At 46.3% G+C, this 12,771-nt stretch overlaps 1 protein-coding gene across 1 annotated transcript in view; it reads right to left on the reverse strand.

Annotated features, from left to right (window-relative positions):
• The window catches only part of grin1b (glutamate receptor, ionotropic, N-methyl D-aspartate 1b), a 42,117-nt gene that overhangs the window by 14,186 nt on the left and 15,160 nt on the right, over window positions 1-12,771 (reverse strand). The window contains exons 7-15 of the mRNA XM_041041912.1: window positions 10,969-11,031; window positions 9,937-10,034; window positions 9,724-9,845; window positions 4,782-4,956; window positions 3,774-3,924; window positions 3,175-3,261; window positions 2,650-2,785; window positions 2,294-2,421; window positions 713-877 (exon numbers count right to left, since the gene is read on the reverse strand). Of these exons, the coding sequence (XP_040897846.1) occupies window positions 713-877; window positions 2,294-2,421; window positions 2,650-2,785; window positions 3,175-3,261; window positions 3,774-3,924; window positions 4,782-4,956; window positions 9,724-9,845; window positions 9,937-10,034; window positions 10,969-11,031 (1,125 nt within the window). The remainder of the gene's footprint in view (window positions 1-712; window positions 878-2,293; window positions 2,422-2,649; window positions 2,786-3,174; window positions 3,262-3,773; window positions 3,925-4,781; window positions 4,957-9,723; window positions 9,846-9,936; window positions 10,035-10,968; window positions 11,032-12,771) is intronic.

Raw genomic sequence — 12,771 nt, forward strand, 5'->3', positions numbered from 1 at the left:
TGCCCATGAGCAAGACCCTGAGCAGAGCTGGAGGAGCAGCTGCTCATGTGACACAGAGTAACAGTGAAATCTGAACCTGGATCCAACGCCTCGAGGCGGAAGCATCGACGGAAACTATCGACCTGCTTCCTGCTGCTGTGGAGCCGATCGCTATGAACTGGGTCACTCCCACCTAAAATATCCCAAAACGCCCTCCAGAGCCGCCAGACAGACAAGGAGTCCTGCATCATGGAGTCAGTCTGGGATCACACGAAGAGACAGAGACACTGAGACAGACTCAACCCACAGAGGAGCTGAGGACAGTTCTCCAAGATGCTGGAACAACCTGCCTGACAGGGACCTGAGAGCAGGCGTGCTGAGGAGACCTGGATCTGGTTTAAAGGTAAAGTGGGGTCCACTGCTCCACTGATCTCACCACTTATGTCTCTGACCCTGTCAGGTCTCAGAGCGTCACTTCAGCCTGTCCCCTCGGTTTGGTCCCACTCAGCTGGCTCTGAGTTCCTTCACGACCTCAGACTTCCACACTAACGTCTTTCAGCAGCGAGTCCTTGTACATTTTGTTTCTAGTTTCTGTCTGAACGTGTCTCCAGCACTGGATGTCCTGCTTTAGACGGCTGCAGGACGAAAACTGTGGGTATTGTTCTTTATTGTTTCAGTGGAAAGATCAGAGGACAAAACTCAGGACCAGAGACCACGTGAAGTGTCAGCTCACCTTCTTGACGAGGATGGTGAGCCCCTGGTATTTGAACGGTTTGGAGAATTCGATGTACTGAGCGCGCTCATTGTTGATGGTGAGGGGGGCGACAATCATGTCGGCGAGACCTCCCAGCAGCTCCCCCATCATCCCGTTCCACTCCTTCTTATTGCTGTTGTTCACCTGCAGGAGGAGGAAGGACAGACATCTGACTGGGATCCATGGACAGTGTCTCAGATCAGTGCTTCCATCACTAAGTCTGATCCTCGTTCCACAGATTCACTGCTCTGACTGCGGCACAGTGATTTTACACAGACCTTCAGTGACTTCCTGTCATCGCTCAGCTTCATCAGTCATAACTGATTTTTAACTACGTGTGATTTGATTTGTTTTAGTCTTTAACTTGAAGAGCAGAAGGTTTGTTGGTTGGTTTCAACATTATCTCCCATGACTTTGCTTTGTGGAGGAGAGAGGAGAGGGGAGAGAGGAGAGTGGAGAGAGGAGAGTGGAGAGAGGAGAGGGGAGAGGGGAGAGGGGAGAGGAGAGAGGAGAGAGGAGAGGAGAGAGGAGAGAGGAGAGAGGAGAGAGGAGAGGGGAGAGGAGAGAGAGGAGAGAGGAGAGAGGAGAGAGGAGAGAGGAGAGGGGAGAGGGGAGAGGGGAGAGAGGAGAGGGGAGAGGGGAGAGGGGAGAGGGGAGAGGGGAGAGGGGAGAGGGGAGAGGGGAGAGCGGAGAGAGGAGAGGGGAGAGAGGAGAGAGGAGAGAGGAGAGAGGAGAGGGGAGAGGGGAGAGCGGAGAGAGGAGAGAGGAGAGAGGAGAGGGGAGAGGGGAGAGCGGAGAGGGGAGAGAGGAGAGGGGAGAGAGGAGAGGGGAGAGAGGAGAGCGGAGAGAGGAGAGAGGAGAGAGGAGAGGGGAGAGGGGAGAGCGGAGAGGGGAGAGAGGAGAGGGGAGAGAGGAGAGGGGAGAGAGGAGAGAGGAGAGAGGAGAGGGGAGAGAGGAGAGCAGACGGCCTGGAGAGAATAAAAAAAGAGAGGAGGTGGGGGGCGTGATTTGGAGCAGTGAAGAGAGCAACAGACAGAGAGAGAGAGAGAGAGAGAAAGAGGGAGAGAGAGGGGGAGAGAAAGTAATATCTAAATGTCTCTCGGCCTCAACAAGGTCAGAGTCAGGGACAGAGCGGTGGTTTCCATAGCAACAAGCCTCTGTGATCTACTGGTGCTGCATCAGTAAACAGGTCAGAGACACAGTGACATCATCAGGAGTCAAGTTTCCATCTAAATACTGAAGACAGTGGAGAACGTGATGGAGAACGTGATGGAGAACGTGATGGAGAACGTGATGGAGAACGTGATGAAACCTGACTGTTCTGTTCACATCAGTGTGATGTGCTGATGTGTTTGTTCATCGGCCTGTTTCACCGTGGGTTTGATCCCCACAGCTGCTGTCGCACCTCAGACAGCAGGAAACCTTTCCTTAACTTTCCAGCATCAATGACACGCACACACAGAAACACACACACACTCACACACACACACACACACACACACACACACAGAAACACACACATACTCACGCAGAGAAACACACACAGAGAGAAACACTTACTCGCTCCTGTGTGCCAAATTTCCCATCAGCCACCAGGTGAACCTCGTAGGTGAAGTTCATGCTCATCGCCAGCTTGATGAGCAGGTCAATGCAGAAACCATAGCAACACTGAGGGACGATGGGCTGACCTGGACACACACACACACACACAAACTAAGGAATCAGCTGGCAGGTGCGTGTGGCTGCAGAGAAGCCTGTGTGTGTGTGTGTGGTCTCTAATGTGAGGACATTGGAGTGAGGACACTGAGGCGAGTCGTCACTTTGGGACAGACTGTCAAAAAGCTGTGTTTATTTTATCTTGATGATTATTTGTTTGTTGGACAGTTCACAGACAGACAGGGGACGAGTGTGAGTACCTGGTATGGTCCCGTTGGGTCCGGTACAGATCACCTTCTTGATTAAGACTCCGTTGACGGTGTACTCCTCTTTACAAGTTCCGTCACTCTTTGTCGGCTTCACATAAACAAACGGCTCCTGATGGATCGTCACAATCTGAACACACACGCAACAAACACACACGTTACACATTATGCATGGACTCCAGAGTGTGGAAGTCAACAGGCCTGCATCGCTGCTGTGGCACCTCACACATAAACATACTGATAACTGTGTGGTTCGATCCTGTGGAACCTGCTCACGCTGAAAATCCCGTCGCTTCACTTTCAGTTATTTTCCTATTCTCCATTTACCTCCATAGATTCCTGCAGGGGGCTGATGGTGAGCCCCCACTCCACCGAAGTTTCCACTGTTTCACAATCAAGTGTCTCAGATTTGTGTGAATTCATTCATTCATTCATTCATCCTAATGACTGAAATCACAGCTCAGCTCTCAGCGTCCAACCCAGGACCAGTCCTAGTAACAGCTGCTGCAGCTGCAGTACCTTCAGTTTAGTCGACATCTGGTATCCAACTGGTTTCTCTGTCTCTCCTCCAGGCCAGATGATCTTCCTCTGGGGGTTCATCACAACCTGCAACACACACACACACACACACACACACACACACACACACACAGGTTGTAATGTTGTTCCCGGCAGGTCTCACTGTGACAAGATGACTAAATGACAGCATCAATACTGCATCTGTACATACATATTTAAAGGGGCAGGAGACAGAGACAGACACACACAGACACACACAGACACACAGACACAGACACACACACACAGGATCTTTGGTGCTGCACAACAGTAAATATAAGTGGAGAGCTGTGTATCTCAGTCTGTGTAAGAGTCTGTGCAGGTGTCATGACATTAGTAAATGTGTGGACAGATCTTATATATTAATGTCTGAAAATGTCTGGAAACACACACAAGTCATCAGTTATGCTGTCACTGGTTCACCAAAGTGCACTGTGGGAGTTGTAGTTAACCTAGTCATTGTCTGCCTTGCAGCAACACTGCAGCCACATCCACCAGCTGGTTTTCATCCTGTAACTGAAACATAACATAACCAGGAGAAACCAGGTGATGCACCGTACCTGTGATCCGTTGAAGACTCCAACCTGGACGAGGCGACCTGGTTTCTGCTGGTAGTTCAGGATGCTGTAGGTGGCGAAACGTCGGTCGCCATCGTCGTTAAACTCAATCCGTCCCGTCAGACCGTCAGGGTACTTCGATGACATCAACACCCTGAGGAGCGAATCATGGAGCAGGAAGGTCGGGGTCAGCTCTGAGGAAATCTGGTCTCGAGTGGTTTTATTTTTTAATTTAATGACAAAGAAACAGGACTTGAAGCGACAACAGGTCACATGATGCTGCTGTTGCGTTACTACAGAGACACGGTGACTGAGTGTGATACTGGTCAACACACATGAAGATGATTCAACTGGACCTGATCATCTATATAGGTCACACAGAGAGGGCGAGGAGGGGGGACAGAGAGCTTTGTTATCCCAGTTGTGTCAGTCTGACTTGAAGCTGAATCCAGATCAGATCAGTGAAGCGTCTCTGACTCTCAGCTTTTATCTCCAGCTGAAGGTGGAGGAACGGACTCCACTCTGAGGATTAGAAACACTCTCAGGAAGTCAGACTGGATAAACTCACGAAGGCACAGTGGTCACGCAACACTAAGTCCTTCAAAACTCTTCCTCTTCAGTAATTAGGTTTAACCTTGGGCCAGTTGTTTCCAGCAGTGCTCACTGACTGAGCCAACATAGCTCTACAGGCATGGTGGGGACAGAGCTGTATGCTTTCAGTATGTTTCGCTGAGTATCAGTTAAATAAGACTGATCTAGAAATCAGCTGAAGGATTTCATTTGAGGGCAGATATCTTATCATGTGAGCCAATGAAATATTCAGTGGTCAGTATCTCCCTGTTCTATTCCCACTTACAATAACTCAGCTAACCACAAACCTTCTACCACACAGTGATTTCTGCACATTTAAACAGTTCACAGAAAATATGACACCATTCAGTAATAAGTCATCAGTACCGCCCCCTAGACCCCGACCTTTGACCTGTAGGCCCAGGTGATGGTGACACTGACCGTTTGAAGAGCGGTCCGGTCCTCCAGATGTTGGTATTTCCCACGCAGCCCCGCGGAGGCTCCGTGATATTCTCCTTCTCAAACAGCTCCTGCAGAGACTGAGCCACCACCGCCACGGCGTCTGCGATGTGAGCCGACTCGTTCTTACCATTAATCAGCTGGAGGCCCAGCAGGCCTGCACCACACACAACACACACACAGCAGGGAGTTAAACAGGATACAGACTGAAAACTGCCCTCATTCATACACACACGTTAATTAAAACTTCTCACACACACTTTAATTTTACTGATATAATTAGAGTGCTTCAGTGTAATTCAAACACACTCTGGGCTTCAGGCATCAGGTTGGTGTTCAGTACTACCAAACTGCATGCTGGGAGTTCACTCTGAGAATCACAGCCGTTTGTCTCAGGACAGAAAAGCCGCACTGAGACGTTATGAACTGTGTCTGGTGTTTTCCTTCAGCAGAAACTCGTCACACTGCAACAGAAAGTGTCTACATCTGTCCTCCAGCTGACAAGAGCTGGCTAACACTGTTAGCATTCCCTACTGAAAATACTATAAACAGCTGGCTAACACCGTTAGCATTAAGGTGGACTGAAGAGTGTGACTAATATTTCCTAAAAAAAAAAAAACCCTACAGATTTCTAACACTGCCTCCTGTTCCCTACATGTGAACACAAGAACTAGCTAACATTTCCCTTTAAACATCTTGCTGGGACCAAACAGATTCTCCAATAAAACCACTGGGGACATATCGCTAATACTTCCTATAACTAGGAACAGCTAGCTACCACTAATATTCCCACCAAAACTAGCGGTTACAGGTAACATGTAACAGGTGACATTTTCCTCCAAAGGTTTTGGGAACAACTTGCTTGGATCGTCATTTGGATTCCTCAACAGAATACAGATAGCTACCATTTCTTTCTGTTACCAAAGGGAAGAGTTAGCTAACTCTATTAGCATTTAGAAAAACCTGACCATCTCCAGACTCGTGTGGTTATCAGGTTTTGTTCTGGACCTTGCAGTCTGGTGACAACTCTCCCTAAAACTAAAGAGTACACCAAGCTAACTTTCCTGAACCTACTGTTAGAGCTCTCAGGTGAAACAAATGAGCAAACACACTGTGGCATTCCAGATTAAAATAAATGGACATAATCATCAGCCTGAATTACACAAACCTGTGCACAACCAGCTAACGTTTCTCAGTGGAATGGGTAGAGCTGGTTATTCTATTTAAAAACTGAAGTTTACAGCCCACCAGCTGTTCTATGTAAAATGAATGTGATTCACTGGAGCAGATCTTATTTTTTTTCCACTGAGGAATGCTAACAATGTTAGCAGGCTGTTCAGTTAGCTGAAGCCCCAAATGCAGAAACCCTTCCCTCATAATGTGACAAGTGTCTGGTGAACAAGAACAACATCAAAATCCATAATGTCACAGTACAGCTTCATAGGTTTCTTTTTAGGGACTCGTTTCAGAAAGAACCTTTTCAGACTGTACACGTACAGAAACACCCGTACAGTCTAACACAATCCAACACAACAGCTGTGCAGCACGGACAAACTTCCTCGGCGACACAGTGGAAAATCTATGAGGCTGTAGAGTTCTTGATCTACTGAGTTGTATTATAGTTCACCTACAATTGTTCATGTTATTCTGTTCACATCTTGTATATAATCCAACACTGAAAGGTCTTCAGAAGTCTGGAATGTTGTTTGTGGGCTAACTCATTGTATTACCTCCAGTTACCTGATACTCCAATCCACCTGGTCTACGCACTGATTTCATTTCATTTGAAATAATAAAGAGAGTCGAAGTGAAACCACAGCATCCGGGTTTTATTCCAGAAGTTTGCCGAATGACTCACTTCATGTGTTTCGATAAGGAAGGCCTTTATCCATCACCAGACTGATAGTGTTATGGATTATTTATGTTTTCAGCTGCCTTTAATGAAATGATAACCATTTCCAATACGTCCATATGAGCAGCAGAACAGAGAGGACTGAACACTGCAGAAGTTTTTAGAAAGCAGAGATTACATGGGTGTGACTGCATCACAATTACAGCAGTACATCCAAGTTCAACCTGGTGATGATTTATCTATGAACCTAAAGTGGAGGTGATCTCTGGACCAGGGATGAAACAGAAATATGAATAGAGTTAAGACTCTGTGAGTTAATGTTTGAAGCAGGTTCCCTAAAAAGAAACGTCAAACCTTCCCTAACAGAGACAAAACAGCTGAGGACTATTTTCAGAGTGCAGTCTTGCCACACTTTTTAGAAAACGATGGATAATTTTTGACACATCTGGGGGAGACAAGGATGTGTGAAAAATTACACATCATTGCTAAGAGTGCAGCAGCTGGCTGGTGAGGATGTTCTGTCAAACAAAAAGCCACAGCAACAGAGCGGGGAGCTGGTTACCTGGCAGCCAGAGAGACAGATCATTACCTGCAAATCACCACCGAGCATTTTCTCACCATCAATTCGTCCCAACGGCTTTTGACTAATTCTGATGGACAGTGCTCAGCGGTGACTACATGGTTTTGTAGGTAGTGAATAAAATCATGTAAAATTAACCACCACAGTAGAATGAAATTTAAAGCTGAGGCTGAGCTGGTTTTACCTTAAGGACAGTAACAGACTGAAATTTCATGATGAACCAAACATGTTAGCCATGCTATGTGGCCAAAAACACGTGAACACCCAAACACTGCAGTCATAAGAAATAATGTGATTGTAATGTGCTTGTTTATGACATGAACTCTGGTATCCTACATGTCCATCAACTCCCACCTCTACACGCTCACTTCTCCTCTTCTACTTTCCACACTGACCCCGAGCTTTGGCACCAAACCGAAAACTTTATGGAGCCGGGATTTTTAAACCTTAGAAGGTTTGAAAAGCCTTAAATGTTGTCTCTCACCTGCTGTCTGTCCATCAGTCCAAAAGACATTTCACTGACTCTTGTATATGACAAAAAAGCAGCAAATCTTTACATTTTGTGCCTATAACCAGCAAATGTTTGATGTTTGTTGCTAATCAATCGTTGCAACTGTAAAAAGAATGAATGATTTTTATTGGTTGACCCATCCATCTATCTTATGTTGCTTATCTGAGTCCTGGTTGTATCACCTGAATTAATCATTTAATTAATGAATTATTTTATAGCATATAAAATTATTATAGTATATATTGGTTCATACAGTTGAGAAATATTAAAATAAATGTGATATAATCATAAATGTTTCTGGGCCAGATGGTTTCTACTGCTTTTTCATCATATCATCATACAGTGGAAGGTATGAAGGTGAAACTGATTAAATGGACATTAAAAAGGTCTGACAATGTCTTAGGGGGTGTCCACATACTTTTGGTTGCAAAGCTTTGTTTATGTCAAGCGTTCATCTGGCTGCCTGAGTAATCAGCTGACTCAATAAACTCCGCCCCCACGGTCCATGTTACTGTGGGCGGGGCCTCTATTGACCAATGGCAAAGGGCAAAGCATCAAGCAGGTCACAGGAAGCAGCGGCGGCATCTTACCAGTGTTTGTTCAGACATACATCACGGTAACCGCAGCAACACTAGCTGTTTATCAACCCCCCCAGCCCTTCTCCACCAACACCCGACCCCCACCCCATCGAACCTACAGAAAGCTCAACCCCCCCTTCCCAGTTTAGCAGCATGTTACTGGCTTGTCTAACAGGCAGACGGGCGGGCGGACGACACACACTATAGAAAATGAAATAAACAAAAAGATGTTAGACACATTTAAAGCCACAGTTACAATGAGTCAGAAAAGAAAACAGTGGTTAGGAACCTTTAAACATGTTTCTCTATGTTTATTTTTTATGTTTAAACGTTCAACCAGCAGTCAGAAGAAACCAGAGAGAGAAACACACCAGGACGCTGAGAAGCTAACTGACTGTGATGAGGATTAGCTTCCTTCATCAGAGACCTACAGCACTACCAGAGAGAAAGACAAGGAAAGAGAGGCAGAGAGCAGCCATGTTTCCATCCAGTGATTTAAAGCTCATGGGGACAATGTCTAACATAGATGATGCTCTCAAATGTTCAATCCTCATTAAAAGTCTGCTGGGTTAGTTATCAGCAGCTCCGGTCTGCAGTGCATCCATGGACGTACTGACCCTGACAGGAGGATTCTGAATGAAGTTCTACAGTTATGAGGTGAAGCTTTTTCTATTATTTCCTCTGACAGTGTAAGTCACACTGAAGCCAATAATATGTTTCATGTCTTCACATGAAACACTTCTTATCCAGCGTATCTACCTCAGCTCCTATTTTTTATGAACCAAATGAGTGTGGACTTTTAACTATGGACAGAAAACAAATCATTTTAAAAATATTTGCAGGAGATAAATATTCATAAAGATCCACTGTGCTTTGTCGAACAGCAGATTTGTATTCGGGTCTACACCTGGCAGTTTGACAGCTTTTTTTCTTCATTTCTCTCTTTACTTCGTATTTACCTTGTTATATTTTGTAGCTGTGCTCACTGCAGTGGGAACTTGATTAATGTGAACTGTGTCAGTGTCAGCATGAAACTCATTTTAAATGTGCAGCAGCGTGGCATCCAGGTGCCAGCGCAAATATAAAAACAAAGAAATAAAAGAGAAGAGAAATGACGGCTCCTGAAGACTCTGATCTATTTGTGTGTGCAGGCGACAGGTTGGATTTCTGATGTCCAACATCTCTGTTAACTGACTGATGAGCTATATGTCTGCAGCCTGTTTTATTTTCTCCAGCGTCACAATGGAAACGCCAGCTTTTACTAAGACTCTACTAAGAATTAGGCTGAGATCTGGATGGAAGCAGAGCTGAACGACAGAGAGAAACTTCCAGAGGAGGGAGAGAGTGAGGAAGAGGAGAGAAGAAGATTAGTGAGGAAGAAGAGGAGGCAGAGGCTGATGTACCATCTGGAGCTTCGCTCAGAGCTTTGCCGGTCATCTCTCTCTCTCCGACCAGCCACACGTAACCAGAGCCGGTCATGTTGAGCTGACGGGCTGCTTTATACACGGCTGCAGCTTCGTCCTCACTGCAAACACAGAAACACACACACAAGGTAAACGGCCATGAAGCCGCTGTGGATGTCTGAGCATCGCGCTGAAAATGAACGTTACACAAACCTGGCTGAGAGGATGATGACCCGTGCCTCCAGGTCTTTGGCCTCCAGCAGCAGAGCCGTCAGGTTGGTGTCCTGGCTGAACAACAGTACCTTCTCCGCCTGGAGGTCCACCACGCAGTGTTACAGGCAACAGTGCAGCGTGACACGCATCGTAGGACATTGAGAAACACAGCAGCACAAAACACCACAGAACACATCATAGAATAGGCATCATTAGCACAGAACCATCAAGATTCCCTCCATCTCCCACCCCGACACCCTGCCCACCCCCGACCTCGACCATGCTCCCTCTCACCCACGCTACCACGGGAAGAGGGGGCGGGGCCAAAAAATGGAGACAAAAAGTGTTGAAGTTCTGCTGAACTGAAAGAAAACTCAAAGTCGAAGCTTGAATACAAAGAAGGAGGGGCAAAAAGTTGTGTGTGGTGTGGTGGCACATGCAAACTGAGGCGCTTTCAAGACTCCAACCAACCAACCAATCAGGGACGTGCATGTTAGAGAATGCTGATGCAACCGCAAATTAAAAAAAAAATTCTGAGTGAAGAAAAAGGAAGGGGGGGGTGGGGGGGAGGTGGGGGGGGGGCAGGGAGTACAGGAGCAGGAGGGGGGTGGGGTGCGAGTGGTTCATTTCCCAAAAGAAAAAAAAGAGAAGGTTTGATGTTGCAGAGAAGTGAGAAGATCCAGTTGGGCGGCGTTCCTCAAATCTGCAGACAGAGCCAAGCCTCAGCCTGGCTGCATGCAACCCTTCACATGGAAAAACTGAGGGGGGAGGAAGAGGGAGAGGTGGGGGTGGGGGGAGGAAGAGGAAGGGCGTCTCTCCTGCGAGTGTAAACCCATTCCCAGTGTGCAGGACTCATGAAAAATCAAAAGAAAGAAAAGAGATGGTGGAGAAAGACGTGCCACCAGGATAAGAGTCTATCTCTGGAGCTGGGTTGGATTCTGGGCGGGCAGGGCTGACTGGTGTTTGGCGACTACTGGGCGAGCTCAGAGATTGGTTGGGCGGCGTGCATCGTTTGACCATGCAAGTTTATACCTTGGGTGTTCTCCTGAAGTCAAAGTTCTGTTGGTCGATGTTTTCATAGTTCCTGTTTTTAGTCTGATGGGTAATGTGCACAGAGAAAATACGCAGACACAGAAGAAGGTTATAGACAGTCAGAAAAATGGTGCCAGCAAAGCATCCACAAATGATTTCTGCTTCAAGTCAGGAGGCTGGAGGGAGCACGCAACCACATCACAGACTGCCCACCTGTCTGTCCACCTGTCTGTCCACCTGTCTGTGCATCTGTCTGCCCACCTGCACGTTCACCTGTCTGTGCATCTGTCTGCCCACCTGTCTGTTCATCTGTCTGCCCACCTGCACAGTCACCTGTCTGTCCACCTGTCTGTCCACCTGCCTGTCTGAGTGCAGGCAGACATAAATACACAGAGGCTGTTGCATTTTAGGTGTATTCTTATTTTACAGGGACAGGTGCCTGTTACCTGCAGATTAAACCATCAACCACATGTTAAACATTTAGAAATGTCTAAACTTTATAAATTAAAATGATCATATGTAGGAAAACTTAGTTTTTCACTTTTCCACCTAAGCTGAATTTTACAAAACCTAAATGTAAGTACATCACTATGGGATCACGATGAGAAGAGGTCAATAAAAAGTAGTAACAAACCTGGTAAAGATGCTTCAGTTAAAGACGAATAACTTCATTTTAGAAAGCGACTGACAGGATCAGCTGCTGATTAATGACTGTGTAATATCTCACTGTGTGACCCAGTGACCTTTACAGCTTATTTCTTCAGTTATATTTAGTTTAGGAGATAAGTTTACACCACAGAGCTGAACAGAGCTGTGTTTTATTTTCAGAGCAGACGGAGAACAAAGAAACAGAGAGTGTCTGAAAAAGGAAACCTGTCAAACACCTGAACCACAGAGCTGTCATCAGCGGAGATAAGAAGAAAAACAGGGTTTATTTTAGCTCTCTCCTTTGTCTACTTCTGTTCAAATCTTGGAAATGTTTAAAACAAGACGATATATGATAAATCTGTTGTAACTGAGCTGTGGATCAAAGCCTCCGACAAACAAACTGAGATCCATGTGTGGAAACAAACCAAAATGCCTGCGTGCCTCAAAAACAGGAGCAACCAGAGACCAAATCCACCTGCAGGTTCTTGGTCATGTCATCATCTGATGCTTACCTGGGTCAGGGCCCAGGTCACGGGGGCGACTGCTGCCCAGTCCACAACCATGGGACCATTGGAGGCGGTGCTCAAACCCACGACCCCGAGAGATTAAGTCTCGTGTTCTACCAGCTGAGCTAACAGAGCAGGTTCTCGGTACAGTTCTTTTTGTCTGATTCAGCGTGTTCTGATTCTCATTCATCATACACAGCCCCAACAACAGATCTATAAGACAACCCAGCTAGCATGGTCGAGCTAACAAACAACTGCTGAGCCTCGCTGTCCTTTGACCAATGGTTCAGGACAAAAACACTAACAACCTTTCTCAAAAACAGAAACAGCAGCAAACAGCCAGCGACTGCTTGTTGTTGTGAGTATATTCAGATGAAAGTCAGCAGCGTCTCTGTAAATAAAGTGACCGGCTTCGTGTCATAAACCAGGTCAGTAAAGTCTGATTTCCTCGGAGCAGAGGATGAACCCAGTCTTTCTCTCAGGAAACTTCCTCTGATGTTAAGCCGGTGTGGCGGCAGAGCGTCCCATTAGTCCTCGACTCAATCCGCTCCAAATGTTAATCTCATTAAATTTACATCCAGAGTCCCTGAACAACACACACACTCTCTCATAAAGACACACAAACTCTGCTTTTATAAAGCTTTTCCTT

The sequence above is a fragment of the Toxotes jaculatrix genome, chromosome 7 (genome assembly GCF_017976425.1).
Source record: "Toxotes jaculatrix isolate fToxJac2 chromosome 7, fToxJac2.pri, whole genome shotgun sequence".
NCBI classification, from domain to species: Eukaryota; Metazoa; Chordata; class Actinopteri; family Toxotidae; genus Toxotes; species Toxotes jaculatrix.